Source organism: Triturus cristatus, chromosome 12 (assembly GCF_964204655.1).
Source record: "Triturus cristatus chromosome 12, aTriCri1.1, whole genome shotgun sequence".
NCBI lineage: Eukaryota > Metazoa > Chordata > Amphibia > Caudata > Salamandridae > Triturus > Triturus cristatus.
This window is the reverse complement of record NC_140595.1, coordinates 858,812,511-858,839,620: the sequence shown is the minus strand read 5'-3', so window position 1 is coordinate 858,839,620 and position 27,110 is coordinate 858,812,511. Positions and strand designations below refer to the sequence as shown.

The 27,110-nt window shown below is 49.0% G+C and overlaps 1 protein-coding gene across 1 annotated transcript in view; it reads left to right on the top strand.

Moving 5' to 3' along the window:
- The window catches only part of LOC146783115 (E3 ubiquitin-protein ligase TRIM39-like), a 41,150-nt gene extending 14,354 nt beyond the window's left edge, over window positions 1–26,796 (top strand). The window contains exons 2-3 of the mRNA XM_085638281.1: window positions 21,479–21,511; window positions 24,990–26,796. Coding sequence (XP_085494407.1) covers window positions 21,479–21,511; window positions 24,990–25,513 — 557 coding nt within the window. The 3' untranslated portion in view covers window positions 25,514–26,796. The remainder of the gene's footprint in view (window positions 1–21,478; window positions 21,512–24,989) is intronic.
- The last annotated feature ends 314 nt before the right edge of the window (window positions 26,797–27,110 follow it).

The window sequence follows — 27,110 nt, the reverse complement described above, 5'->3', positions numbered from 1 at the left end:
CCCAATTCTTGAGGAGAGGTCAGATTAGAGTCAACCAAGTGTTGATGCAGTTGCTGGTTTTGACAGTTATTTAAAATCTGTTCTCTCATCATCAAATTGTACAATCCTGTATAATCAGATACCTTACTTCCCAGCAACCAACCCTCCAAAGCCTTAGTGGCACATTCAATGTATTCAGACCAGTCCTGAGTCTGTGTCTTCTGGGTGTCTCTGAACATTAACCTGTACTGTTCAGTGGTTAAGCCTAACCCATCAACTAGGACACTCTTCAGGACTCTGTAATTTCTGACATCCTCTTCTCTAACAGTGAGGAGTCTATCTCTGCCTCTCCCTTCAAAGGAGAGCCATAAGATTGCTGCCCACTGGTCTTCAGGAACCTGCTGCACTTTGCAGGCTCTCTCAAGAGCAGTCATCCATTTGTGGATGTCATCCCCACTTTTGTAGGGGGGCACAAGCTTGGACAGGTTCCTATTATCAAAGACCCTATCTTTGGCCTTAGGGACAATGCTGCCACCAGTGGGTATAGACCCACTCTCTTTATGCTGCCTAGCCTTGCTCAGTTTCTCTTTCATCAGAGCTACTTCTAGCTCCTGCTTCCTGATCCTCAGCTGGGCTTCTTGCATTCTGGCCTCATGCTCCCTCCTCTGAGGGGTGGTCATCCTTCTCCTGGAGTGACCTTGAGAGCCTCTAGAGGTATGAGAAGCATTAGAGTCACCTGAGTGATTCCTTTGCCTCCCAGACCCCTGGTTAAGTCCACTGGGGAGATCCAATGGAGTGATCCCATTGTCAGTCCCCAATAGCCTTAAGTTAGCTGGGCCACGTATAACACTTGGCACTGGGCTAGGTCTCCCTTCATCCTCACTACCTTCTGTATCCCCACTACTTTCCTCCTCTGTAGTATGATTCTCATCTAAGGGATGACTATTGGAAAGGGGTACTTCAGTAGCATCTTCAGAAGGGGGGCCTCCTGTTCCTGTCCCTAAGGGGCCTAACTGGGAGGCTTTCCTGAGAGCTTTCTGATCTTCATCAGCCTGTAAAAGCTCTCTGAGTTCAGCAGAAGTAGGGTTCTTGGGCTGTTTAAGGCCCCTGATATTTGCCAACTGCCTGAGCTCATTTTGATTAAGGGTAGCAAAGATGGATGGTGCCCTCTGGGGGTCACTCTCAACAGAGATGGGTACATTGGACCCCTCTGCCCCACCCATTGCTCTTAAGTGTGGGTGGATGTGTTGCAATCTACCTACACTTGGGTTTACCTACTAAACCTATCTAGTAGTTGTAGTCAGGGTGTGCTACTCCCTTTGCTCTACAACAACTAAGTTCAGTAGAACTTAAGTATATCTATTCTTGTTTTATATGTACCTACAGGTACCTATGTGATCTTTCAATTGGTAACCAAGAGATTACAATGGTAAAACACAGCAAGCTCAAATCCAACCGCTGCTCACCAATGTGAGAAGTTGGCCTGGTATATGATGTTCACTAGTTAAAGTGACCACCTTGTACCATGCCAAGCAACCCTTATGGTGTGGTTGTAAGTCAACCTTTTCGGACTAGCTGCCCTAGTGGTAGCGTAGGCTAAGCAGTCTTTGAGGCTAAACTCGTGAAACGTGTTAAGCAAGCTGTTTTACCAAATGTAACCCCCTTTTATACCAATGAAAGGACACCACACAGATATATATTGAAAATATATATGTATTTATTTCTCAAAGTATCCCCTAGACTCTTTATGAGCACAGGAGCACAAATCGTTAAACAAGAATACGTTAGAATACACAGAAGTTGCACTTTATATGGATAGGCCCTGGTGGCCGCTCGAACCATATACTAAAATAGTGGTATAAGTACCACGAACAGAAAGGGGAAAAGGCCTAGGGCCTCTAGAATCGCAGGGCCTACAAGGAGCTAACTTTAGTTAGTGACCAGGAGGTCCACGGGTTGCGTGTGCAGAGCAGATAGTCACACGCGAGCTCCCATAGGTTTTCAATGGGTGCGTAAAAGTTACAGAGTTACTGCAAAAAGGATCTTCCGGATGGACTATGAACTCAAGATTGGAAACACAGACACTAGAGATGACACTCTATACTTGGGCACTGGAGTGCCAGCTTTACCTCACCCACAGGAAGCGGGTGCATAGGTCTCGAAGTGCGTCGGGTTTCTTCTATCTGTTCAATGGAGCCTGAAGACAAAGATGCTGCAGGCGGTCGGTCCGGGAGAGATGCAGTGGATCCAAGAGTGGATCGGAGTTGTAGAAGACCTGTAAGCAGAGGGGACAGTGTTCACAGTCACTAGCCAGTGACCAGCGTGGCACCAGGTGGGTACCATGCGATGTCGGGTGCAAACAGGAAGAAAGGTGCAGCTTGTCTCTGCAGCCACGTGGTCCCTGAAGGTCGAAGACGTCCAGGAGTCGGTTCACGAGCTGTCCCACGCAGGCTCTCGCTGTCGGCGGTGTCGGCGACTTGATCGAAGCAAACAAGCCTTGGCAAAAGCAATTGTTGTGGAAAACGAAATAAGCTGATGGTTCTGACCAGCAAGGTCAGAGGGATTGCTCCTTTGGAGGGGAGCAAGGGCCATTCTGGAGCAACCAGACCAGTGGTGTAGTTCTTGAAGTTCGTTGCCAAGATGGCCACTAGCCAGCGGGCCAGCAACCGGTTAGGCGCGTCGAGTGGCAAAATGCAGAAGGGCCCCACGCAGATCGTGAAGATGCTGGAGGGCTCACCTTTGGTGCAGATGCTGCTCGGGTGTTGGGTTTCTCAGATCCCAAAGCACAACTTGGAGGGAGCCTCGGTTGTTGCACTTGCAGCTTGTCGTGGTCTTTTCAAGGTGGCTGGCTCCCCTTGTCTCGGTGCCTCCACGGGTTCCTTCTTTTCAGGGACTGTGGATCGGGCGGTGAGAGGTCTGGAGGTCCAGGTCTTGTCAGTCTCTGGGCTCGGGCTCCGGCGGGAGGCGGCGGCAAAGCAGATGTTGATTCGCTGGATGGTGCTTGCGTTAGCAAGGTGGTCACTCCCTGACCACAGGGGAGATTAGCTTCAGTCCTCTGTGCGGCAGAGCGTCGAAGTTCCCGTCTTCTTCTTGTAGTTAAGTTGATTCCAGGATGTCTGAAGTCTTAGGACACAGCTCCTACCTTTAAGCGGATTCTAGGGGCCGGACTACCTGCTAGGTCCCTCCCTAAGGGTGGGACCAGGAAGGGGGGTGGCTACACCCCCAATCCTTTGTCCAGCTCGCCCCAGGTCCGGGGCTGGTGTGCCCCAGGACCGGTTTGAACTGGCATATGCACCGAGGCTCCTTGTGAGCCTCAGGCATGTCTGGTTTCTTTCAAGCCCTACCTGACCCATACACAAAATCCTGTCTGGGGTGGTGCACGCACCTCCCCTGGCAGGAAACCCTTTGTCCACACCTCCCAAGCTGGAAGGACTCCCAGCAGCAGGAGGGCAGACTTGTGTCTGTGGTGGCAGCATCCATTTTGTGGAGCTGAGGCTATGTCTGATTTTACCCGGGTTTCAGGTACTGTACATGTCGTGTCCCTCTAGAAGGGTGGAATGCTAACCCCGTCGCCAGAATTGGCGAGGGGTTAGTATTCCAATTCGTATGACACCTTACTCGACATGTTTTGATAAAGTCAAACCAAAGATAGCATTTAACCGCGAGGTTCATAATGCACTTAAGAGTATATGGTATGACGATATCTGGAAACAGTAGAAGGAAGTGGTTCCGACCATTGCAGACAGGCTCAGCTCATGCCAGAGCACCATCTCACATGGAACCAAGCACTCTGCCTTCAGGATTGTCAAGGCCTGCTATAGGAGTGGCCGATAGGTTACCATGTGTTCCATTTAAGGTTAGGTATAGGTATACTACACCTAAGTAAGAGGTGGTTACACCAACTTACCCCAGCTGAATGATCAGCCAGTTGTGTCAAATTTGGTAGGCCAGTCCAGGGGTGGCATAATACATGCTTCAGCCCCTGGTAGGCCTTAGATACACCAATGCCCTGGGTACCTAGTGTACACTGGTACAGGGGCTCACAGGGTGATCCACTTCCAATTGGTTATGCACCTAGGGTGCATAGTGTAAATTTAGTAGAGAGAACAGCAGGCTGGGGGTCTGATTGGCAGGCCCACAGCCTCAATATGTCAAAAACCAGTGAAGCAAAAAGCAAAAATTTGGGGTGACCATAGGATAGCAGACCCTACTCTCCTACACAACCCCCCCCAAACGCAGGGACATTAAACTAGCCTTGACCAGTCTCGTCTTCATGTCCTAAGTGGAAGTACCTGGAGAGACCATCTGCATTCCCATGGTCAGTACCTGGCCGGTGCTCCACTGTAAAGTCCATCCCCTGTAGGGAAATGGACCACCTAAGCAGTTTGGGGTTTTCACCCTTCATCTGATTTAGCCACAAGAGGGGCTTATGGTCGGTCTGAATCTTGAAGTGAGTGCCAAACAAGTATGGCCTCAGCTTCTTCAGGGCCCACACCACAGCAAAGGCCTCCCTCTCAATAGCTGACCAATTCTTCTCTCTGGGGGTCAACCTTCTGCTAATAAAAGCAATGGGTTGGTCTTGACCATCTACATTAAGTTGTGACAGCACAGCTCCCACACCCAACTCAGAAGCATCTGTTTGGACAATAAACTCTTTGGAGTAGTCAGGACTTTTCAGGATAGGTGCGGAGCACATGGCCTCCTTCAGGTCATCAAATGCCTTTTGACAGCTTACTGTCCACTGAACCTTTTTGGGCATCTTCTTGGATGTCAGATCATTAAGAGGAGTCACAATGGACCCATAGTTCTTAACAAACTTCCTGTAGTACCCAGTCAAGCCCAAGAAAGCTCGAACTTGAGTCTGGGTGGTTGGAGGAGACCAGTCCTTGATGGATTGTATCTTACTCTCCAGTGGTTGAACTTGGCCTCCACCTACAAGGTGGCCCAAATACACAACCTTACTCTGCCCTATCTGGCACTTAGTAGCCTTGATAGTGAGGCCTGCCCTTTGCAGAGCCTCAAGAGCCTTCTTCAGGTGGATCAGGTGATCCTCCCAGGTGGAGCTAAAGACAGCAATGTCATCAAGATATGCTGCACAAAAGTCATCCAACCCAGTAAGGACTTGATTCACCAACCTTTGGAAGGTGGCAGGTGCATTCTTCAGACCAAAGGGCATCACCACAAACTGATAATGCCCACCTGGGGTTGAGAATGCTGTTTTGGCCTTAGACTCCTCAGCTAATCTGATTTGCCAATAGCCAGCTGTCAAGTCAAATGTGCTCAAAAACTTAGCAGAAGCTAGTTTGTCTATGAGCTCATCTGCCCTTGGAATAGGGTGTGCATCTGTCCTGGTGACAGCATTGAGACCCCTGTAGTCCACACAGAACCTCATCTCTCTCTTGCCATCTTTGGTGTGAGGTTTGGGGACCAGAACCACTGGGCTAGCCCAGGGGCTCTCTGAGGGTTCAATGACACCTAATTCCAGCATTTTGTGTACCTCAGCCTTTATACAGTCCCTGACGTGGTCAGGTTGTCTGTAAAGCTTGTTCTTTACAGGCAGACTGTCACCAGTGTCCACCACATGGGTACACCAGTCAGTTTGGCTAGGTATTAGGGAAAACAGATGTTGAAATGATTGTAGAACTTGTCTACATTCAGTCTGCTGATGGGCAGTGAGGTTGCCTCCAAGGGTCACTCCTTCAACTGAGCCATCTTCAGGGTTCTGAGACAACAGGTCTGGGAGAGGGTCACTCTATTCCTCCTGTCCCTCATCTGTAGCCATGAGCAAGCCCATGTCTGCCCTGTCAACATATGCTTTTAACCTGTTAACATGGAGTACCCTGTGGGGACTCCTGGGAGTTCCTAGGTCCACCAAGTAGGTGACCTCTCCCTTCTTTTCCAGGATTGTATGGGGTCCAGACCATTTGTCTTGGAGTGCTGCTGGGGCCACTGGCTCCAACACCCATACCTTCTGTCCTGGCTGAAACTCAACCAAGACAGCCTTTTGGTCATGCCAAGCTTTCTGTAAGGCCTGGCTTGCCTCAAGGTTTTTGGATGCCTTCTCCATATACTCAGCCATCCTGGAGCGGAGACCAAGTACATAGTCCACTATGTCTTGTTTAGGCTTTTTGAGAGGTAACTCCCATCCTTCCTTCACTAAACACAGTGGGCCTCTCACAGGGTGCCCAAACAACAATTCAAAGGGGCTGTAGCCAACCCCCTTTTGTGGGACCTCTCTGTAAGCAAACAGAAGGCAGGGTAGAAGGATGTCCCATCTTCGCCTGAGCTTTTCAGGTAATCCTTTGATCATACCCTTTAGGGTCTTGTTGAATCTCTCAACAAGCCCATTGCATTGTGGGTGATAAGGGGTGGTGAACTTGTAGTTGACACCACATTCCTTCCACATAGCTGTCAAGTATCCTGACATGAAGTTGGTACCTCTGTCAGAAACTACCTCCTTAGGAAACCCCACTCTGGAGAATACCCCCAGCAGGGCCCTGGCCACAACAGGTGCTGTAGTGGTCCTAAGGGGAATTGCCTCTGGATACCTGGTGGCATGATCCACTACCACCAGTATAAATCTGTGCCCAGATGCAGTGGGAGGATCCATGGGACCCACTATATCTATTCCCACTCTTTCAAAGGGGACCCCCACCACAGGTAGTGGTATTAGGGGGGCCTTTGTTGTGCCACCTGATTTGCCACTGGCTTGGCAGGTTACACAGGAGCGACAAAACTCCTTGGTATCTTCATTCATGTGAGGCCAGTGAAAGTGAGGGACAAGCCTGTCCCAAGTCTTGTTCTGGCCTAAGTGTCCTGCTAAAGGAATATCATGGGCCAAGGTAAGAAGGAAGCCCCTAAATTGCAGAGGTATAACCAACCTCCTGGTGGCACCAGGCTTGGGGTCTCTAGCCTCTGAATAAAGGAGCCCTTCATCCCAATACACTTTATGGGTACCTTGAGCATTCCCAGCAGCCTCAGCAGTAGCCAGCTGTCTGAGGGGTTCAAGAGAGGGACAGGATAACTGAGCCTGCCTCAAGTCAGCCCTTGAAGGTCCCCCTGTCCCCAGAAACTCAACCTGATCAGGTTCAAGCTCTTCAGGAACAGTTCCTTCAGGGTCCTCTAGATCAGCTTCCTGGGAAGGTTGATCATCACTCTGAGGCAGGGGGGAAGGCACAGCCTTGACCCTCCTGTTCTTCTTCTTGGTAGGTGCTTGGTCCATTGTTCCAGGATCCAAGACCTGAGGTTCAGTAAGGCACTTTTTGGCCTGTGACCTGGTCACAGCAAGGACATGTGGTGATATACCTAACATCTCTGCATGTGTCCTGTACTCCACTTCAGACCATGGAGAACTCTCTAGGTCATTGCCCAACAAACATTCTACTGGGAGGTCTGCACTAACCACAACCCTTTTGAGGCCAGTTACCCCTCCCCATGAGAAGTTAACAACTGCCACACTATGTGAAGTAGTGGCATTGCTGGCATTGGTCACCAGGTAGTTCTCACCTGGTATGTACTGTCCAGGATCCACAAAGCCTGGTGTCACCATAGTGACACTGGCACATGTGTCCCTGTAGGCTTGAGCCACTTTTTCGTTTATTAAAGGAGTCTGTCTGTACTTTCCCAGTACTGGGGCTCACAGTCAGGGACAAATCTATGTCCCCATCACAGATCAGGACTGCCTGTGTCAGGGTTCTGTCTAAGTCAGAATCTCCTTCAGTTCCCATAGTGATTCCCACTACACCCTTTGTCTGGGGACCAACACTGCTAACAGTAGTACTGGGAGCAGGTGCCTTAGGGGCAACAGTGTTGGGGGCTCCACCCTTTTTACAATCACTAGTCCAGTGAGTTGTATTCTTGCAAGAATTGCACCAGGGTTTCTTTTGACCTTCTTTCTTCTTCCCTTTAGGCTGGGACCCATCCTCTTTAGTACTAGTTTGGGGCCCTGTTGAAGACTTCTGGTCTTTAGATTTCTGATCTCCACCCTTTTGGTCTGTTTTCTTCTGATCACCCCCTTGGCCCTGGTTCTGGTTCTTTTGCTTAACCCTGGTTCTGACCCATTTGTCTGCCTTCTTTCCCAATTCTTGGGGAGAGGTCAGATCAGAGTCAACCAAGTGTTGATGCAGTTGCTGGTTTTGACAGTTATTTAAAATCTGTTCTCTCATCATCAAATTGTACAATCCTGTATAATCAGATACCTTACTTCCCAGCAACCAACCCTCCAAAGCCTTAGTGGCACATTCAATGTATTCAGACCAGTCCTGAGTCTGTGTCTTTTGGGTGTCTCTGAACATTAACCTGTACTGTTCAGTGGTTAAGCCTAACCCATCAACTAGGACACTCTTCAGGACTCTGTAATTTCTGACATCCTCTTCTCTAGTAGTGAGGAGTCTGTCTCTGCCTCTTCCTTCAAATGAGAGCCAGAGGATTGCTGCCCACTGGTCTTCAGGAACCTGCTGCACTTTGCAGGCTCTCTCAAGAGCAGTCATCCATTTGTGGATGTCATCCCCACTTTTGTAGGGGGGCACAACCTTAGACAGGTTCCTATTATCAAAGACCCTATCTTTGTCCTTAGGGACAATGCTGCCACCAGTGGGTATAGACCCACTCTCTTTATGCTGCCTAGCCTTGCTCAGTTTCTCTTCCATCAGGGCTACTTCTAGCTCCTGCTTCCTGATCCTCAGCTGGGCTTCTTGCATTCTGGCCTCATGCTCCCTCCTCTGAGGGGTGGTCATCCTTCTCCTGGAGTGACCTTGAGAGCCTCTAGAGGCATGAGAAGCATTAGATTCACCTGAGTGATTGCTTTGCCTCCCAAACCCCTGGTTAAGTCCACTGGGGAGATCCAATGGGAGGATCCCATTCTCAGTCCCCAATAGCCTTAAGTTAGCTGGGCCACGTATAACACTTGGCACTGGGCTAGTTCTCCCTCCATCCCCACTATCTTCTGTATCAGTACCCTTCTCACTTTCATCCTCTGTAGTATGAACCTCATCTAAGGGGTGACTATTGGAAAGGGGTACCTCAGTAGCATCTTCAGAAGGGGGGCCTCCTGTTCCAGTCCCTAAGGGGCCTAACTGGGAGGCTTTCCTGAGAGCTTTCTGATCTTCATCAGCCTGCAAAAGCTCTCTGAGTTCAGCAGAAGTAGGATTCTTGGGCTGTTTAAGGCCCCTGCTATTTGCAAACTGCCTGAGCTCATTTTGATTAAGGGTAGCAAAGATGGATGGTGCCCTCTGGGGGTCACTCTCAACAGAGACGGGTACAGTGGACCCCTCTGCCCCAGCCATTGCTCTTAAGTGTGGGTGGATGTGTTGCAATCTACCTACACTTGGGTTTACCTACTAAACCTATCTAGTAGTTGTAGTCAGGGTGTGCTACTCCCTTTGCTCTACAACAACTAAGTTCAGTAGAACTTAAGTATATCTATTCTTGTTTTATATGTACCTACAGGTACCTATGTGATCTTTCAATTGGTAACCAAGAGATTACAATGGTAAAACACAGCAAGCTCAAATCCAACCGCTGCTCACCAATGTGAGAAGTTGGCCTGGTATATGATGTTCACTAGTTAAAGTGACCACCTTGTACCATGCCAAGCAACCCTTATGGTGTGGTTGTAAGTCAACCTTTTCGGACTAGCTGCCCTAGTGGTAGCGTAGGCTAAGCAGTCTTTGAGGCTAAACTCGTGAAACGTGTTAAGCAAGCTGTTTTACCAAATGCAACCCCCTTTTATACCAATGAAAGGACACCACACAGATATATATTCAAAATATATATGTATTTATTTCTCAAAGTAACCCCTAGTCTCTTTATGAGCACCGGAGCACAAATCGTCAAACAAGATTACAGTAGAATACACAGAAGTTGCACTTTATATGGATAGGCCCTGGTGGCCGCTCAAACCATATACTAAAATAGTGGTATAAGTACCACGAACAGAAAAGGGAAAAGGCCTAGGGCCTCTAGAATCGCTGGGCCTACAAGGAGCTAACTTCAGTTAGTGACCAGGAGGTCCACGGGTTGCGTGTGCAGAGCAGATAGTCACACGCGAGCTCCCATAGGTTTTCAATGGGTGCGTAAAAAGTACAAAGTTACTGCAAAAAGGATCTTCCGGATGGACTATGAACTCAAGATTGGAAACACAGACACTAGAGATGATACTCTACACTTGGGCACCGGAGTGCCAGCTTTACCTCACCCACAGGAAGCGGGTGCGTATGTGTCGAAGTGCGTCGGGTTTCTTCTATCTGTTCAATGGGGCCTGAAGACAAAGATGCTGCAGGCGGTCGGTCCGGAAGGGATGCGGTGGATCCAAGAGTGGATCGGAGTTGTAGAAGACCTGTAAGCAGAGGGGACAGTGTTCCCAGTCACTAGCCAGTGACCAGCGTGGCACCAGGTGGGTACCAGGCGATGTCGGGTGCAAACAGGAAGAAAGGTGCAGCTTGTCTCTGCAGCCACGTGGTCCCTGGAGGTCGACGACTTCCAGGAGTCGATTCACGAGCAGTCCCACGCAGGCTCTCGCTGTCGGCGGTGTCGGCGACTTGATCGATGCAAACAAGCCTTGGCAAAAGCAATTGTTGTGGGAAACAAAATAAGCTGATGGTTCTGACCAGCAAGGTCAGAGGGATCGCTCCTTTGGAGGGGAGCAAGGGCCAGTCTGGAGCAACCAGACCAGTGGTGTAGTTCTTGAAGTTCGTCGCCAAGATGGCCACTAGCCAGCGGGCCAGCAACCGGTTAGGCGCGTCGAGTGGCAAAATGCAGAAGGGCCCCACGCAGATCATGGAGATGCTGGAGGGCTCACCTTTGGTGCAGATGCTGCTCGGATGTTGGGCTTCTCAGATCCCAAAGCACAACTTGGAAGGAGCCTCGGTTGTTGCGCTTGCAGCTTGTCGTGGTCTTTTCAAGATGGCTGGCTCCACATGTCTCGGTTCCTCCACGGGTCTCCTCTTTTCAGGGATTGTGGATCGGGCGGTGAGAGGTCTGGAGGTCCAGGTCTTGTCAGTCTCTGGGCTCGGGCTCCGGCGGGAGGCGGCGGCAAAGCAGACGTTGATTCGCTGGATGGTGCTTGCGTTAGCAAGGTGGTCACTCCCTGACCACAGGGGAGATTGGCTTCAGTCCTCTGTGCGGCAGAGCGTCGAAGTTCCCGTCTTCTTCTTAGTTTCAAGTTGATTCCAGGATGTCTGAAGTCTTAGGACACAGCTCCTACCTTTAAGCGGATTCTAGGGGCCGGACTACCTGCTAGGTCCCTCCCTAAGGGTGGGACCAGGAAGGGGGGTGGTTACACCCCCAATCCTTTGTCCAGCTCGCCCCAGGCCCGGGACTGGTGTGCCCCAGGCCCGGGACTGGTGTGCCCCAGGACCGGATTGAACTGGCATATGCACCGAGGCTCCTTGTGAGCCTCAGGCATGTCTGGTTTCTTTCAAGCCCTACCTGACCAATACACAAAATCCTGTCTGGGGTGGTGCACGCACCTCCCCTGGCAGGAAACCCTTTGTCCACACCTCCCAAGCTGGAAGGACTCCCAGCAGCAGGAGGGCAGACTTGTGTCTGTGGTGGCAGCATACATTTTGTGGAGCTGAGGCTATGTCTGATTTTACCCGGGTTTCAGGTACTGTACATGTCGTGTCCCTCTAGAAGGGTGGAATGCTAACCCCGTCGCCAGAATTGGCGAGGGGTTAGTATTCCAATTCGTATGACACCTTACTCGACATGTTTTGATAAAGTCAAACCAAAGATAGCATTTAACCGCGAGGTTCATAATGCACTTAAGAGTATATGGTATGACGATATCTGGAAACAGTAGAAGGAAGTGGTTCCGACCACTGCAGACAGGCTCAGCTCATGCCAGAGCACCATCTCACATGGAACCAAGCACTCTGCCTTCAGGATTGTCAAGGCCTGCTATAGGAGTGGCTGATAGGTTACCATGTGTTCCATTTAAGGTTAGGTATAGGTATACTACACCTAAGTAAGAGGTGGTTACACCAACTTACCCCAGCTGAGTGATCAGCCAGTTGTGTCAAATTTGTTAGGCCAGTCCAGGGGTGGCATAATACATGCTTCAGCCCCTGGTAGGCCTTAGATACACCAATGCCCTGGGTACCTAGTGTACACTGGTACAGGGGCTCACAGGGTGATCCACTTCCAATTGGTTATGCACCTAGGGTGCATAGTGTGAATTTAGTAGAGAGAACAGCAGGCTGGGGGTCTGATTGGCAGGCCCACAGCCTCAATATGTCAAAAACCAGTGAAGCAAAAAGCAAAAATTTGGGGTGACCATAGGATAGCAGACCCTACTCTCCTACACAACCCCCCCCCCCAAACGCAGGGACATTAAACTAGCCTTGACCAGTCTCGTCTTCATGTCTGTATTTACTGCTGGTCCTTGGGTCCTGGGTGCGGCCTGGGACCTGCTCTTACACTGCCTGTTTCACAGCTTCATGAACTTTGCCGTTCTTAGTTTGTCTGGTTCTGGTCCCTCTGAAAGTTCCCGATATGGACTGGGTTGATCACGGAGGTTGGTCTCTGTTTGTTAGGCATGTTGCCTCTTTCTAGCTGTTGGTGAAGGATGCGTACATGTCTCAATCTGGTGTGGGGGTTATGGATGGGGCTTGGAGTTGTTTACGGGGGCTGAGGGGGTGAGTTGTTTGTTGTTGCTATGTATGCTGTGCTATCTGCAGATGTGGTTGTTGTGCGGCACAATACCAGGGGGAGCGGTGGGGCATTTGTAAGGGGCTAGCATACCCCTTGGCTGCTCATCTATAGATGGGTTGGCTGATTACCTCCGACTCATAACCTGGAACATACAGGGGCTGGCGTCACCCTCCAAGCGCTAATAATGTTCTGGCGAATTTGAGGTGGAGAGGGGCGTGAATCGTTTTTTTGCAGCAGATTTATTTAAAAGCTGCTGCGGGCAGGGCGCTGCACAGGCGGTGGAGTGGCCAGCATTATTATTTAACGGTTTACTCTGCCTTTGCAGGGGGGAGCTTATTTGGATTAAGCCGGGGGGTACAGTTTTAACTCCATAGATCAGTAGTAGAGCTGGAGAGTAGGTTTGTGCTTGTGCTAGGACGAGTGTAGGGTAAGTACGTGGTGCTGCTTAACGTATCTGCCCCCAAGACCGACCAGGCACTCTTTCTGGACAGCCTCACAGCGCTTCCTCCTTCCATGTTTCCCTATACCAGAATAGTAGGTGGCGATTTTAACTGCACGGCTGACACTTGCATGGATAGGTCCCATCACCAGCTGCACCCGGCACCAGGGACTAAAATGGCGGCTGTCTTCTCTGGTTGGGTACCGCATTGGGGGTGAGGAGCTATGGTTTATTATTTCCATTCTAGTGTGCACGACTTAGAGATACAGCTGGATAAAGTGCTTGGCTGCCTCAAGGGATGTGAGAGGGTGCTGGATGCGGAATACATGGTGTGGACCACTGTCCACTGCTGTCGGACATCCATTCCCTCTTGGAGGACCAAATGTTGAATTCCTCACTGCTAGAGAAAATCTCTCATATTGGGCTAAGAGCCAGGGATCTGCAACATCAGTAAGGGTTGAATGAGAGGCATTTAAGGTGATCATGCCGGGTTACAGTGTAGCAAATAAGGTGGGGTGCGTGCCCAATTGCATTCTGATATACGTCAACAGAAGGTGGTTTTTAGAGCGGCTTTGTGCTGGGCTGGACGGCACACCCGGCGGCAGAGAGCGACTGCTCACCGGGCGTGAAAAGCTGTTCACCTCGGTGGAGCGGTTGCACCAGTATGATTACAGGGCGTACATGGCGAGGGCCCAATCTGACAGGAATAAATCGGGGTGTATGTTAGCCTGGCTTCTCAGTGAGGAGGCTGGGGGCCACATCATCCTCCAGACCCAGGAGTCTAACAGCCGGCATGTGTTGGCACATGAGGATATTGATGCAGTTTTCCTGCGTTTCTATTGAGCGCTGTATGCTGCGGACGTAGAGGTCGATGAGTGGGATATGTTCTGCTATATTGTGAATGCGTTCCCGCCCAGCCTTGACCCTAGCTGGCTCAACAGCGGGGGCAGAGGTTACAGTGCAGGAGGTTTGTGGAGCCATCAAGGAGATGACAAGGGGCAAAGTGCCTGTAACTGACGGCCTACCTATAGAACGCTACTCTACAACCTGGTGGTGATTGGCGCATGGTTGGTGATGGTTTTTAATGACTCAGGCGAGGAGCGTGGGTGTGCTTCTGCCATCCTTGTGTGAGGCGTTAATAGTATCACTGCCAAAGAAAGGCAAAGGATCATTAATGGTGGACTCCAACCATCCGTTATCCATGCTCAATGCGTACTATAAAATATTGAGGGGCAGATTTACAAGCCCCTTGCGCCACCTTTAACATGGGAAAAGTGACGCAAGGTGCTTGTAAATCTGCCTCTGAGTAAACTCTTGGCCAATAGAATGCTTCCTCACATGACCAAACTAGTACACCGTGATAAGACGGACTTTATCCCAACCCGTAGCACGCTGCCAAATATCTGACAATTTATACAAGTCCTAGATCCTCGGGAGTCGCTGCGCCCCAACGCCTTGGCCCTCTCAGTTGATATACGTAAGGCATTGGACTCCCTACAGTGGGATTTTTGTATGCCTTGCTTTTTGGGGAGAGGGTTCAGAGTGCCCTTCGTTAGGTGAACCAAGCTCCCGTGCTCCCAGCTGCGGGCAAGGGTCCAGATGGGCCCATGATTTCTTAGGTGTGTGTTGTGAAGCAAGGTACCCGGCAGAGCTGCCCACTGTCCCCACTGTTGTTTGCAGTTGCCCTGGAGCTGCTTGCATTAACGGTGCGGCAGGGAACACACTACCGGGGGTCTACAAGTGTCGGGGATCAAGTCCACATCTCCCTGTACACAGATGACTTGCTTTTTATATGTGTGTGGTGCCACTACTGACCTGGAGGGTGCTGTGGCGGCCTTGTTAGACATTCAGACATTGTCTGGATTGGGGTGAACTGGCTCAAGACGTGCACCTATCCCCTCCAAACTGACTTGGACGAGATACAGTGCTCCTTTGCCATCCCGGAGTTGCACTGGAAGGGTGCCACTCTGGGAGTGGATGTCTACAGAACTCCAGAGCTACTCCACGAAGGCAACTTTGCCAGTGCCTTATCGACTGCATGTAGTTCAATATCTTGTTGGAGCACCCTGACGATTTTGGTTCAGAGGTGCATTGCCATATGGAAAAGGATTGTGTTGAAGCAACTATTAGACCTCTTTGTGGCATTGCCACTTGAACTCCTAAGGTCCTTTTTCCAGGAATTGGACACCCTACTTATCATGTTTGTTGGACTTGGCCCTTCTGGCAAGTTCACCCCTAGAACTTTTTGCAGTATCCTAGCTTTTTTTTTCTGCGTTGTACTAGTGGTTTTTGGCCTCTAGGCGCTTTCACACTGTGTCCCAGTGGAAAGCGCGTGCGCTCTGTGTATGATTTAGTGAGACTGACCTGCCCTCCCATAGGAATGCATGGGGGATCTGTGTGCCCATGGTAGTGCCTGATGCGTGGGGAGTGCAGGGTCGAGTTGTATGTGCGAACTCGTGAGAGTGAATGCTGCGCGATGATGTGTGCGGCGTTACTGTGGCTAGTGTAGAAGTGCCACTTCTAGACACTGGCATAAATGTGCAGTGACTGCCTGGCGTGTGATTGGCTGGTGTGCCTGGCCCCAGGAGTCAGGATGGGTCTGCCCCAGTGGTGGGTGGAGAGAGCTGCATGTAGATGGGTGGGAGGAGTACACCTGGGACCTGAATAGGGCTGGGCTTTCCCCACACAATGCTGGCTCCGCCCCCTGTGGTGCGACTGATGACCCTGGCCTGCCCTGTGCTTAGGGAGAGGGGCTGAGCAAAACAAAGTGCTCAAGAACCAGTTGCATCTGGTTCGCCCCTCCTCTGCACCTTGAGACAAAGGTAACGTGTATAAAAAGGGGCTGTGTCCCCTTACAAAATGTTCTGCTTTGGATCCTAACAGGAGGGGGCTTGCTGCTGGTGGGGCCCAGGAGGGACCGCCATGGGGGCTGCCTCCTTGCTGGAGGGCCCTGTGTGCTGGCCCCTGGGCCCTACATTGCCCCCCCTGAGGTCTCCAGGACCTTTTGGTTGCTATCCAAGCGCCTGGGGGGTGCTTTATCTCTTTTCCTTGCTCCTTGCGCCCTGTGAGCGCTCTGCTTTATTTTGGAAGGCACCTGGCTCCTGTCTGCTAAGGAGAGCTCTGTGCTTCTCTACCCTGTGTGTTACCGAGGAGCGTGGGCGATGCAGCGCGGCACTGCCCGTCCCTTTAGAGGGAATCTCCCACTGGAGGGATTCCCCGTGATGGCTGCCGAGCGGGAGCCCACCCCGCTCAGTGATCGTGCTTCCGCGGGTGCCCACCCCACTTATTTGGTCTTTAATGGCGGGTGCCCCCCCGCATGTTGCCTGGTTCGTTTTATTTAATCTAATGCGGGAGCCCACCCCGCGTTTCACCGCCGCAGCCCGATCCGAGTGAAAAGTGCACTGGCCGGAGGGTGCCAATCACAGAGCTGCTGGAGGGGAAGTCAGGCGGTGTGATGCCTGATGCGAGGCGGGAATTCCGGCTTTCCCGAGGGAAGCGCCGAAGAAGTCCGGAACCTCGCGATCTACATGCGGCAGTCCCGGGTCCCAGGAGGGGGCCCGGGTGAAGAGGAGAGCGTTACCTGAGGACAGCGCCTGCCTGTGCGGGGCTCCCGAGAGTGAGGGAGAGCCCCGCAGGCGCCAGCAAGCCAAGTGAAGCCCACATGCGGAGTCCGGTGAGTGGGGCCAAGGCCGTCCTCCTTTTCCTGGGTGTTGGTGCCGGTTCGAGGCACAGGGCCCAGGCCGATTTCCTGAGCAGCCCCCGCCTGATAGGGGGGCCGCTCCAATGAGGTGGGCATGTTTGGATTTTAGAGCCTGTGTGTGGCTCTAACGTCAAGGGCACAGATGTGCCAGGCCCCCGCTTCAGCGTGGTATTTCAGCTCCAACTTGGGGGCAGATATGTTTTTAAGCGCCAGTGCGCCCTACGTTTCATCGGCCTTCTTCTTGTTTAAGGGCCCAGAGGGGCCCGTGCTTCCCCCTTTTGCCGCAATGGTCACAGTTGCCCCGCTAGACAGTGGGCAACTGCAACGATGTTGAAAGGCCCAGAGGGGCCCATGCTGTTATTATTTGGGCACATTTGTCTTCAGCCCCAGGGGTGCCCCAGTCTTTTGGGGCGGTCGTGATTTAATAGCCTCAGTGAGGCCCCGAAGGCACAGATGTGCCAGGGCCCTTTGCTCCTTCCACAGCTGCCTTGCGAGAGCGCAGGCAGCTGCAACATTTTGCCTAACTATGTGTCCAGATGGTACAGTGGTGCCAGGCCTCATTATAATCGCTTCACAGCTGCCCAGCAAGTAGTGGGCAGCTGCACGTTTAGGTCTTGTTTTTCTGTAGGGGACATGGTTAAGCCAGGAGTGAGACGCACTCCTTTGTCCCCATCTTTGCCTGCTCAGCTGCGCAGCACTTAGTGCCAGCTGCTACGTTTAGGTTCTGGTGCGACCTGGACCCTAATGCGATTGAGGTGTTATTGTGATGCATATATTAATGCTTATGGTGTTAGGAAATGTACTGTATGTAGTATGTTTTGCGCACCCTGTGTTTTATACCTCTAAATGTGGTTATTTCTGCCTAGGAGGTTGTTTTACCTGTTTACGTTGATGTTAGGGAGATAATACTTCCCTGTGCGATATACGCCCCTAGTGTAGTTATACTTAGGTGGTTAGGTCTAATGCGTTAGACTAATGAGAAATTGCATAATGCGTTATGCCCCTGTGATGGATGCAGGATAGGTTTTATACCTGATGGTAGTGTGATGACGCTGAGGTCATTATTGCGCCAGTAGTGACTGGTTGTGCTCTACAGTGATAATTTGTGCTACAGTTAGTATAGGTTCTACATGTACAATTGGTGATTTGTGCTGATTCTGACAGTGGTCCATGTGGCCCTGTCCCGTGTAAATAGTCCCTTGTAAAATTCTGCCCAGTGCCAGTTGGCACAGTGTAAATTGTGTGAATATTATCTAATGTGTTTATTATAATACAAAGGCTATTTTTATATAATACCTTGTGTGGAGTTTCTTTTGTGGTGGGCCTAGGGTGTTGTTGCTGTGTGTGTTGCACAAACGCTTTACACATTGCCTCCGGGATAAGCCTGACTGCTCGTGCCAAGCTACCAAGGGGGTGAGCAGGGGTTATCTTTGGCGTGTAACTCCCCAGCCCTGACTAGAGTGGTGGTTTCTGCCTGGCTCTGGCGCAAGCCCTAGCCAACCAGAAATCCCATTTCTAACAATGTTGGACTGGAACACTTCTTGGTGCAGGATGGCTCTCCAAAAGCTGCGCTTGCCAGTAGATGAGGGGGGCTTGGCCGCACATTGCTTTGAGTTATGCTACCTAGCTGCCCAACTTCAGTGGGTCACTCAATGGAGGTTGGCACATTGAGACACGATAAACACTCATGAGCACGGGATGCCTGCCACAACACTCCTCACTCATACCCATTCCTGATGCGCCCCACTCCCACCTTAGTGACTCGAGGGGAGAACGTTCTTATCCATGTGGAGCGGTATGAATGGGCGAGGGCCCTACAGAGCACCTGCACTAGAACTCCATACCCGTGCAGACTTCTCTTGCAGATTAAGAGGACTCGCCACTTCCTGGATGCCGAGTCAGCCTGAAGGTATGGCCTGACGCAGTGTGAACATTATGGGGGATCCTTTTACTGGAGTTGAATCGGCTTTCTCCCAGGATCTCAGGGAGGTCTATGATATACCAGCGGGGCATTTCTTGTTGCATGGTGAATTGATGGGTTGGGTTCAAGCATGATGGAAGAAGGGTTCCTTGGAACCCATTGAACATAAATGTCTCCGTTATCTTCTTATTTATGCAATGACTAAGGTGATTACCCTATTGTGTCGGGCTTTGTTAAGGGGAGCACAACCACATCTTCTGCCCCTGAGCCCCCAAAGGGAGGCGGACCTGGCCAGTGCTCTCGGATTTTGCCATTAAGTCAATACTGACGTCTACACCCAAGGTATCCCAGAATGCCAGATTCAAGCTTAATCAATTCTTTCTTCATCAGGCGTACCTCACACCCTGGAGGTTGCATACTGTTTTCCGGGGCATCAGCGGACTGCCCTCGCTGTCTGATGTCAGAGGTGGGGTTCTTCCATATGGTGGGGTCCTGCCCAACCCTAGCCCTGTATTTATCTTCGGTCACACTGGTGGTAATAGAGCGGGCCATAGATAGGCAGTTCAAGTGCACTCCGCAACTTTGCCTAAGGGACGGACCGGTTTATGGACTTGGCCCTACTACTAGCCAGGAGGCAGCTAACGATGTGTTGGAAATCTGCCTCTGGCCCTGATTTGTGTGGCTGAAGCAGAGCATTGACCAAGTGGGCAGATTGCGAGAGGGAGGCGCTGCACAGAGAAGAAGCTCATGGTCTGCGGAGAGTCCCCTTGTTGCCCTCCTGGGATGCAATTCTGGTGGCTTGCCCACGTTTAGATAGACATAGGAGAATCAGGGATACTGTGGTATTATCTCCCGGGTTCCCCCGATCACCTGCTGCGTCAGTATGCTCTAACTCTATTCCCGTTGTGGCTGGCATTCCCGCTGCCCCCGTGGAGCGGCTCCGGGTGGCATCAACATGATCCAATCATACGCTGTCTGAAAGGTGTGGCTGAATGGCGTGTTCATTCGAGGCGCTTGTGGGATGTGATGGCGATAAGTGCATGAACATGTTTGGTATGGCGCTCTGAGGCCCAGCTCCCGGGATCTGGAGACCATCCTCTGGTGTATCTGTACCTGTGTCTTTGGTCCATTCCCTCTCCAGTGACCATTATGATGAGATTATTCCCCTGTTTATTACTGCTCTGCTGCTGCACACCTGCCTGGTTTATTGGGATTGTGTTTGTTTTTATCTTTGTGTATTTTATTTGTATGATTTATTTTTTTTAACTGTTCTCTGTATCCAAAAAGACGATAAACAGATTTGCCCCCCAAAAAAAATGAAGACTGGGTTTTAGGTCTTGCCTGTAGACACTTTTACCTGTGAAAACCAAAGGGGATGATGGACGGAGTGTTGAACATTGCAAGCACTCGCCCCCAGTCAACTGATCTGGGTTTAATCCATCATCATTCTTTAGCTCACTCCGCCACCCCAGTTCAGACATGGCCATATGCAAATCAGTCTGACCCTATGTCTCATGGGAACAGTCTGGCACGAGTTCATTTCTGCACAGAACACACAACATACACATGTGAGTATGTGACGTTATAACGCGATCAAAATGATCGCCGTATGTTACATCGCAGTTTTTACAACGCAAGTCGTTACAACGACTTGCGCTGGAGGGCGCTGGACTTAGGAATAGTATGATTTACTATTCCAACTCCAGTCTACGTACAGTAGGGAAGGTGTTGGAATAGTAAATCATACTATTCCTTAAGTTAAAGCGCCATCCAGTGCAAGTCGTTGTACTGACTTGTCGTGTAATACCCGCGATGTAAAGGCATTGCGATGCAATGCCCGCGTGGTAATGGATGTTTCCCTACACATGTATACAGAAAGGGATATTTGGCCAACCCCTTTCATCCATTGACTACTGTGGTCCAGCTGGCATGAGTCATTGGTTGACAGGGTTGTCCATCCATACTGGTATCAGCCCATTGCATTTTGAGGCTTGGAGCTGCCTAAAAGGGCTCAACAGGCACTTTGGCATTTATAGGTTATCTTTCTAGGTGCTTAAACTCCTTCATTGCCCCACCCCCTCCAACCTCTTGTCCTCTTCATTAGGGTGCTCTTGGGCGTGCTTTAATACTATGATTGTGCTCATGCTGAGGCCTCGCACTGTCCATCTACATTTCGATGACCATGTGTCATTCTTCCGGATCAAAGTACTTGACAAAGCAGAGAATGTTGAAAACAAGACATGCAAATGAGCCAAGTGGAGTGAGCCAATGAGAGTGGCTCTAGATTTCCTCGAGCCGGCAGCAAGTCCGGAACATATAAAAGTGCCCAGGGCCAGAGTTATCAACACTTTGCTTGGGTGCAAAGTCAGCAGAAGTGAGAGAAAATCGTACAAAGGGTTAATTTCGGATTTTCTTACCAAAGGAAAACTTGTTTTGCACTGAAAGGTGCCTAAAAGTAACACAAAGTAGTGTTTTGTGCTGCCTTGCATTACTTTGCACCAAGGGGGCATTCTACGGGTGGTACATGGGTGTTCCCACTCTACCTCCCTTAGTTCTTTAACACAAAGTCCTATTTTTATCAATGGTAGACAGGGCTTTGCACCAAATAGTTTATCTCTTATAAACTAAAACTTGTCAAAACAAGTATATGACTTTCAAGTGATGGGAAACTGAAGCATTGAACCACATTTACAAATGACTCCTCTGAACTAAATGAGTGACAGGTGATCAAATCTTTTAACTGCTGCAAGGTGAGATCGACTAAACTTGGGCTTCTGTTCTCCTGTAGGTCTCAACGGCGGCTCCTGTGAAAACGCCACTGGTAAGTACTTCTCTACTGAGACTACTCATGTGGAATGCGTGTGTGATCCCGAGTCAGCACCTCAGGATAAGAGATCATGTGGAATATGTGTCTGATCCTAGAGTCCGCACCCCGCGGTAAGAGATTATGTGGAATGTGTGTCCTGATCTCCGGAGTCATCACCGTGGAATAAGAGATCACATGGAATGTGTGTCTGATCCCCAGAGTCAGCACCCCGGAATAAGAGATCATTTGGAATGTGTGTCTGATTCCGGGAGACCACACCCTGGAATAAGAGATCACATGGAATGTGTGTCTGATCCGCGGAGTCCTCACCCTGGAATAAGAGATCACATGGAATGTTGTCTGATCCCCAGAGTCCACACCCTGGAATAGGAGATAACGTGGAATGTGTGTCTGATCTCCGGAGTCCATACCCTGGAATAAGAGATCATATGGAATATGTGTCTGATCCTCAGAGTCCGCACCCTGGAATAAGAGATCACATGGAATGTGTGTCTGATCCCCAGAGTCCGCACCCTGGAAAAAAGAGATCACATGGAATGTGTCTGTCGCCCCAGAGTATGCACCCTGGAATAAGAGATCACATGGAATGTGTGTCTGATCCCCAGAGTCCGCACCCTGGAAAAAAGAGATCACATGGAATGTGTCTGTCGCCTCAGAGTATGCACCCTGGAATAAGAGATCTCATGGAATGTGTGTCTGATCCTCCGGATTCATCACCCTGGAATAAGAGATCACGTCGAATATGTGTCTGATCCCCAGAGTCAGCACCCTGGAATAGGAGATCACGTGGAATGTGTGTCTGATCCCCAGAGACCGCACCCTGGAATAAGAGCTCATGTGATCAAAGTGTTGTTTTTCACACTTCAACATTTTATAAAATGCCTTTATGGCCGAGTTTGTTTGACAGCTCTTAAAAACAGGACAATTGTTACTGCTTGCCATGTGGTTCCATACTCCACACCAATGACACTGACCCTTGAACTTCAGTGTAATCCTTATTCCCAGCTTTGGCTCCACTGTCCTCACATCCCTCTTAGGCTCCTCAACACAACTTAACATGTGCTCCATCCATTTGCTACATAAATAGCATTCACCAATGGAGATTCATCCTTCAACCAACGCTCCTCTCTGAGTAGCCACTTTTGCAAATAGTAGGAATTGCTCCTTAAAACGCTCGTCAGTGAAAGATCCAGATTTACAAGTGTAGCAATGTACTCTACTAGAGGTTCACTTTCCTTCTGCACCCTATGCCTGATGTGAGACCCCTCCAGGATGGTGCTAACACAGGGTAGAAAGTACACGCTCAGTTTTTTGATGACTACATAATATTCATTTAATCCATACCCCTCGCCCTGACTTAATTCTGGCTGGTTCTCTACTACTTCATTCCTTTCGGCACCAAAGCAGTGCATCAAACGGACTAACTTCCTTTTCTGCTATCCAGATTTGTACCACATACAAGTACATCACAAAATAATGGGGTAACCTAAAAAGTTGAAGGACCTGGGTGCAATGCGGTACAGGCAACAAAACTGTCCTAAGGTAGATGCTAAAAAACACCTAGAGTGTACGCATTGAATCAACTTATCTCAATCTTACAAAGGGAACAATTTTAGAAACATGGAGGAAGGTGCTTCAATTGGGAAGGAGAGTGAATAAGAGAAAATACAACAGGGGAGGAAAAGTGTATGCAAAACTATTAAATTATATTCGAGATCTGTAATATAAACACATAGTTTCTGGTGCAATGGTTGCTTCATTATGTGAAAAGAAAGAGCTCAAAGAAGTGCTTGTGTATAAGTGTTGGCAGATAAAGAAAATTCAAAACAATAAACAATTAGAGTTAAATCAGCAACTCTTGCAGAAAAGTGCACAATTCCTGTCTGAAGTCCTGTGAAATGGCAAAATTCACATCCATGGAATAAAGGTCGCTGCTTCAATCAGTTCACCTCCTCTTTGCAGATATTAGGTTCAGTTCAGGGCTGATACAGGAGATTGATGACATTTCGACCCAAAACGGGAGGGGCCAGTTAGAACCTTAAATGTAGGTCTTCATCAGGACAGAAAGGAGAAGGGGGCATCCTTTGGGGTGGGATATTTACAATTAAAAAACCATAATGTGTGTTATAAGAAAAAAACCTTTATAGCTTAATCCTCTACGTGCAACAACTCGCCTGGAGTTGTGGGCTGTCCAACTAACACACTGACGAGTAACTTGTAGGGGCAGCGAAGGTTCAGGGGGCTTCTTCTAAAGGAAATAATACTCTAGACTCTGTGAAAGTGAGAAATCACAAATGAATATGGAGTCCACTGAGGATCAGGGAAAAGGGGGTGAAATAGATAAAGATTCCGCTCATCTGAGCATGCTCGAATACGGCCTCAAGAAAAGATTTCAATCGAGGTCCGCGCTATAAAAAAAATAGAAGCGCAATATGTAGGCTAATACATAAAAGTAAAAGTGCCCTTAAACAAACTTAAAGTGGCAATGAATACTCACCGAGAATGCAGAATAAATCTGTACGTTTCAGAGTGGGAGATCCCTTTCTGTATGAATCAGCGATTTGGCTCTATAAAAATGCCAAAGTGAGGTATTTATTGATTGAAAATGTGAAACAGATTGCCTTATTAGAAAAGAAAACAATTGGGTGGCAACGCGCACCGCTTACCTCTTGTGATACAAAGTATCATTGTCTGCCTCTCGGCTCTGTCACAGCCTGATGAAGACCCACACTTAACGTTCTAACTGGCCCCTCCTGTTTTTGGGTCGAAACGTCGACAACCTCCTGTATCAGCCTTGGACTGAACTTAATATCTGCAAAGAGGAAGTGCACTGATTCAAGCAGCTGTCTCTGTTCCATGGATGTGAGTGTAGCCATTTGACACAACTTCAGAGAGGAATTCTGCAGTTTCCTGCGAGCGTTGCTGATTGAACTCTAATTGTTTATTGTTTTGAATTTTCTTTATCTTCCAACACTTATACATAGGCACTTCTTTGAGCACTTTCTTTGCACATAATGGTGCAACTGCATCAGAAACTATGTGTATATATTACTGATCTCTAATACAATCTGAATAGTTTTGCATAAATGTTTCCTCCCTTGTTTTATTTCCTTCTATTCTCTCTACTTCCCAAATGAACCCCCTTTCCCCATGTTCGTTAAATTGATCACTTTGTAGGATCGAGATACGATAATTGAATTTGTATACTCTGTGTGTTTTTTAACATACCAGTGCACAGCTGTATAGCATCGACAAAAAGCACTGGCAAAGCCAATAGGTCACAAAGTCAAGACCTATTAGTTTTGCCAGTGCTTGTTTAAAGATGTACTACTTTTAGAGTTTTGTCTTGGCATGCAGTGATCTTCTCCACCCCCATCCCCCACTTAATATGTCTGCACATTGCGAGGAGTCTGGCCAGAGGTAGATTTTCTTGTCTGATTTTCTCGCTCACTGTCGCTCTCATTTCCTCCAGGGCTTGTACGGCTGGATGCTGACTCTGCCAATGCCAAACTGGTTGTGAGCGAGGAGGGCAAATGTGTGAGAATCGCAGATGCTGAACTCCCAGTGGCAGAGAACCCGAAGAGGTTCATGAAAACCCCCTGCGTGGTGGGGCGAGACGGCTATGAATCCGGGACACACACCTGGGTGGTGGAAGCCAAGAGGCTCTGTGGAAGCAACCAGCTCTTTTGTCTAGGAGTCATTGGGGCATCTGTGAACAGGATGGAGGAGTTCAAGGAGTCACCGCAGACACAGGTGTGGGCTTTGGAGGAAAGCGACGGTATCTACACAGCGTACACCGATCCCCTGACACCGCTACCCAAAAGAGAGCTGGTCACAAACTTCAAGATAAGTTTGGATTATGAGGCGGGCACCTTGGACTTCAGCAATGCTGACAACCCCGAAGAGCTCCTCTACACCTTCAGTGGCTACCCCTTCAACGAGGTGGTGTATCCGTACTTCTGGCTGGGCAAAAGTGTTGAAATGTGTGTCAAGTAGTGGCGATACTGCGGCTCCTGGCTTGTGTTGCAATGTTTGCCATGGTAGAGCTGGGCAATGGTGGCTGTGAATCTCCCCTGCTTTTCCTGCTGGCGGGCTTAGATGGAAATAATCTGTTTGAGGTTGGACTTCTCCAGTCGATGTCACAGGTCCAGGATTGGAGCTGGTGGTGCCATGGACCACAGTGAAGAAAGCCTTAAACACGAGCAATGCTCATGTCAGTAGCAGGAAAGATGGTGATGGGTCAGAAGCGAAAAAAATCAATAATCAGTTTGTAGCTTCACTGATTTTCACATTTGGAATCATTACATTGTGGTAAGTACATCAGGAGTACCTTTACATTGCGGTTTCTTACACCAGGAGGGCCTTTCTTCACAGATATGTTAGTAAGTGTTATTTGTAGCCCTGTAAACTGTAACTGAGACTCTGTTGAGTCGAAACGTGTTAATTCCTCCGCCTGGAATGAAAGAACATTGAAGCATGACCCGCACTCCTCCCCAACTACTCTCTGAAGCTCTGAAGAAAGACATTTGCAAAGATATGTTCAAAGCCGATCATGTATGTCCAGGGCAGCGCTTGGCCGACAGCCAGGGGCCAGTCAGTAGATAGGAAACTGCTGACACATTCAAAGTCTATCCTTTATTTCAGCAGAAAATATGAATAAATGACATTTTATAAATGTATTACAGTGGCGGTTGGGACTGTGCAGTTATGATTAGGATAGAGTTTCCATAGGAAAGGCATTTTTTGTTTCTTATAATTCATTTTGGTGCCATTTGATGAAGCTCCAAGAAGTGCTAAAAAGGAGTCACGCTCCACTCCTTCATGGGGAGTTTTGATCTGATCTGTCAAGCGGGCGCCAAGCCAAAAAGGGGAGGGGGTCCCAAAAGCGCAATTTTGCATTTTCATTCTCATAAGAAAGTTTACTCTTAAATGCAGAAAAACTGCTGAACTGAATTTCACCAATTTTGGCAAAATGTTAGAACTTCACTAAGAAAGCCTGCTTTTTGTTATGAATCACTTCAGCTGTTTCTGAGAAATTTGCTTGCAATATATGCATACATGTGTGTACACGAAACATATATTTACAAATGTATATGTGTATATATAAAGATATATACACTAAAGCATAAATATATAAATATATTTATATAATCTCTCTCTCTCTATATATATATGTCTTTGTCTATGTAAATATATCTATATATCTGTATCTTATCTAACAATCCATCTCTCTATCTATCCATCTCCCTCTCCCTCTCTCTCTCTCTCTCTCTCTCTCTCTCTCTATATATATATATATATATATATATATATATATATATATTTATATATATATTAAACTTACCTGTGAAGTAAAGTAAAAAACTGCAAAGTAAAACACTTAAAACTGACCTGCAATGCAATGACTCCCAGTGTAACGTCTGCGCTGTAGAGACTCCTGAGGGAGAGCCTGCGAAGTAACGGTAGCATACACAAAAAGTCATGTAACCAGGTCTCGCCTTCTGCTGGTGCTTGTAGTGCTTGGAATAAAGCTTTCTTGAAAGCTTGCCGTCACTTGTTGGTTCAACCTGTCTATGAGTTTGTGTTTACTACT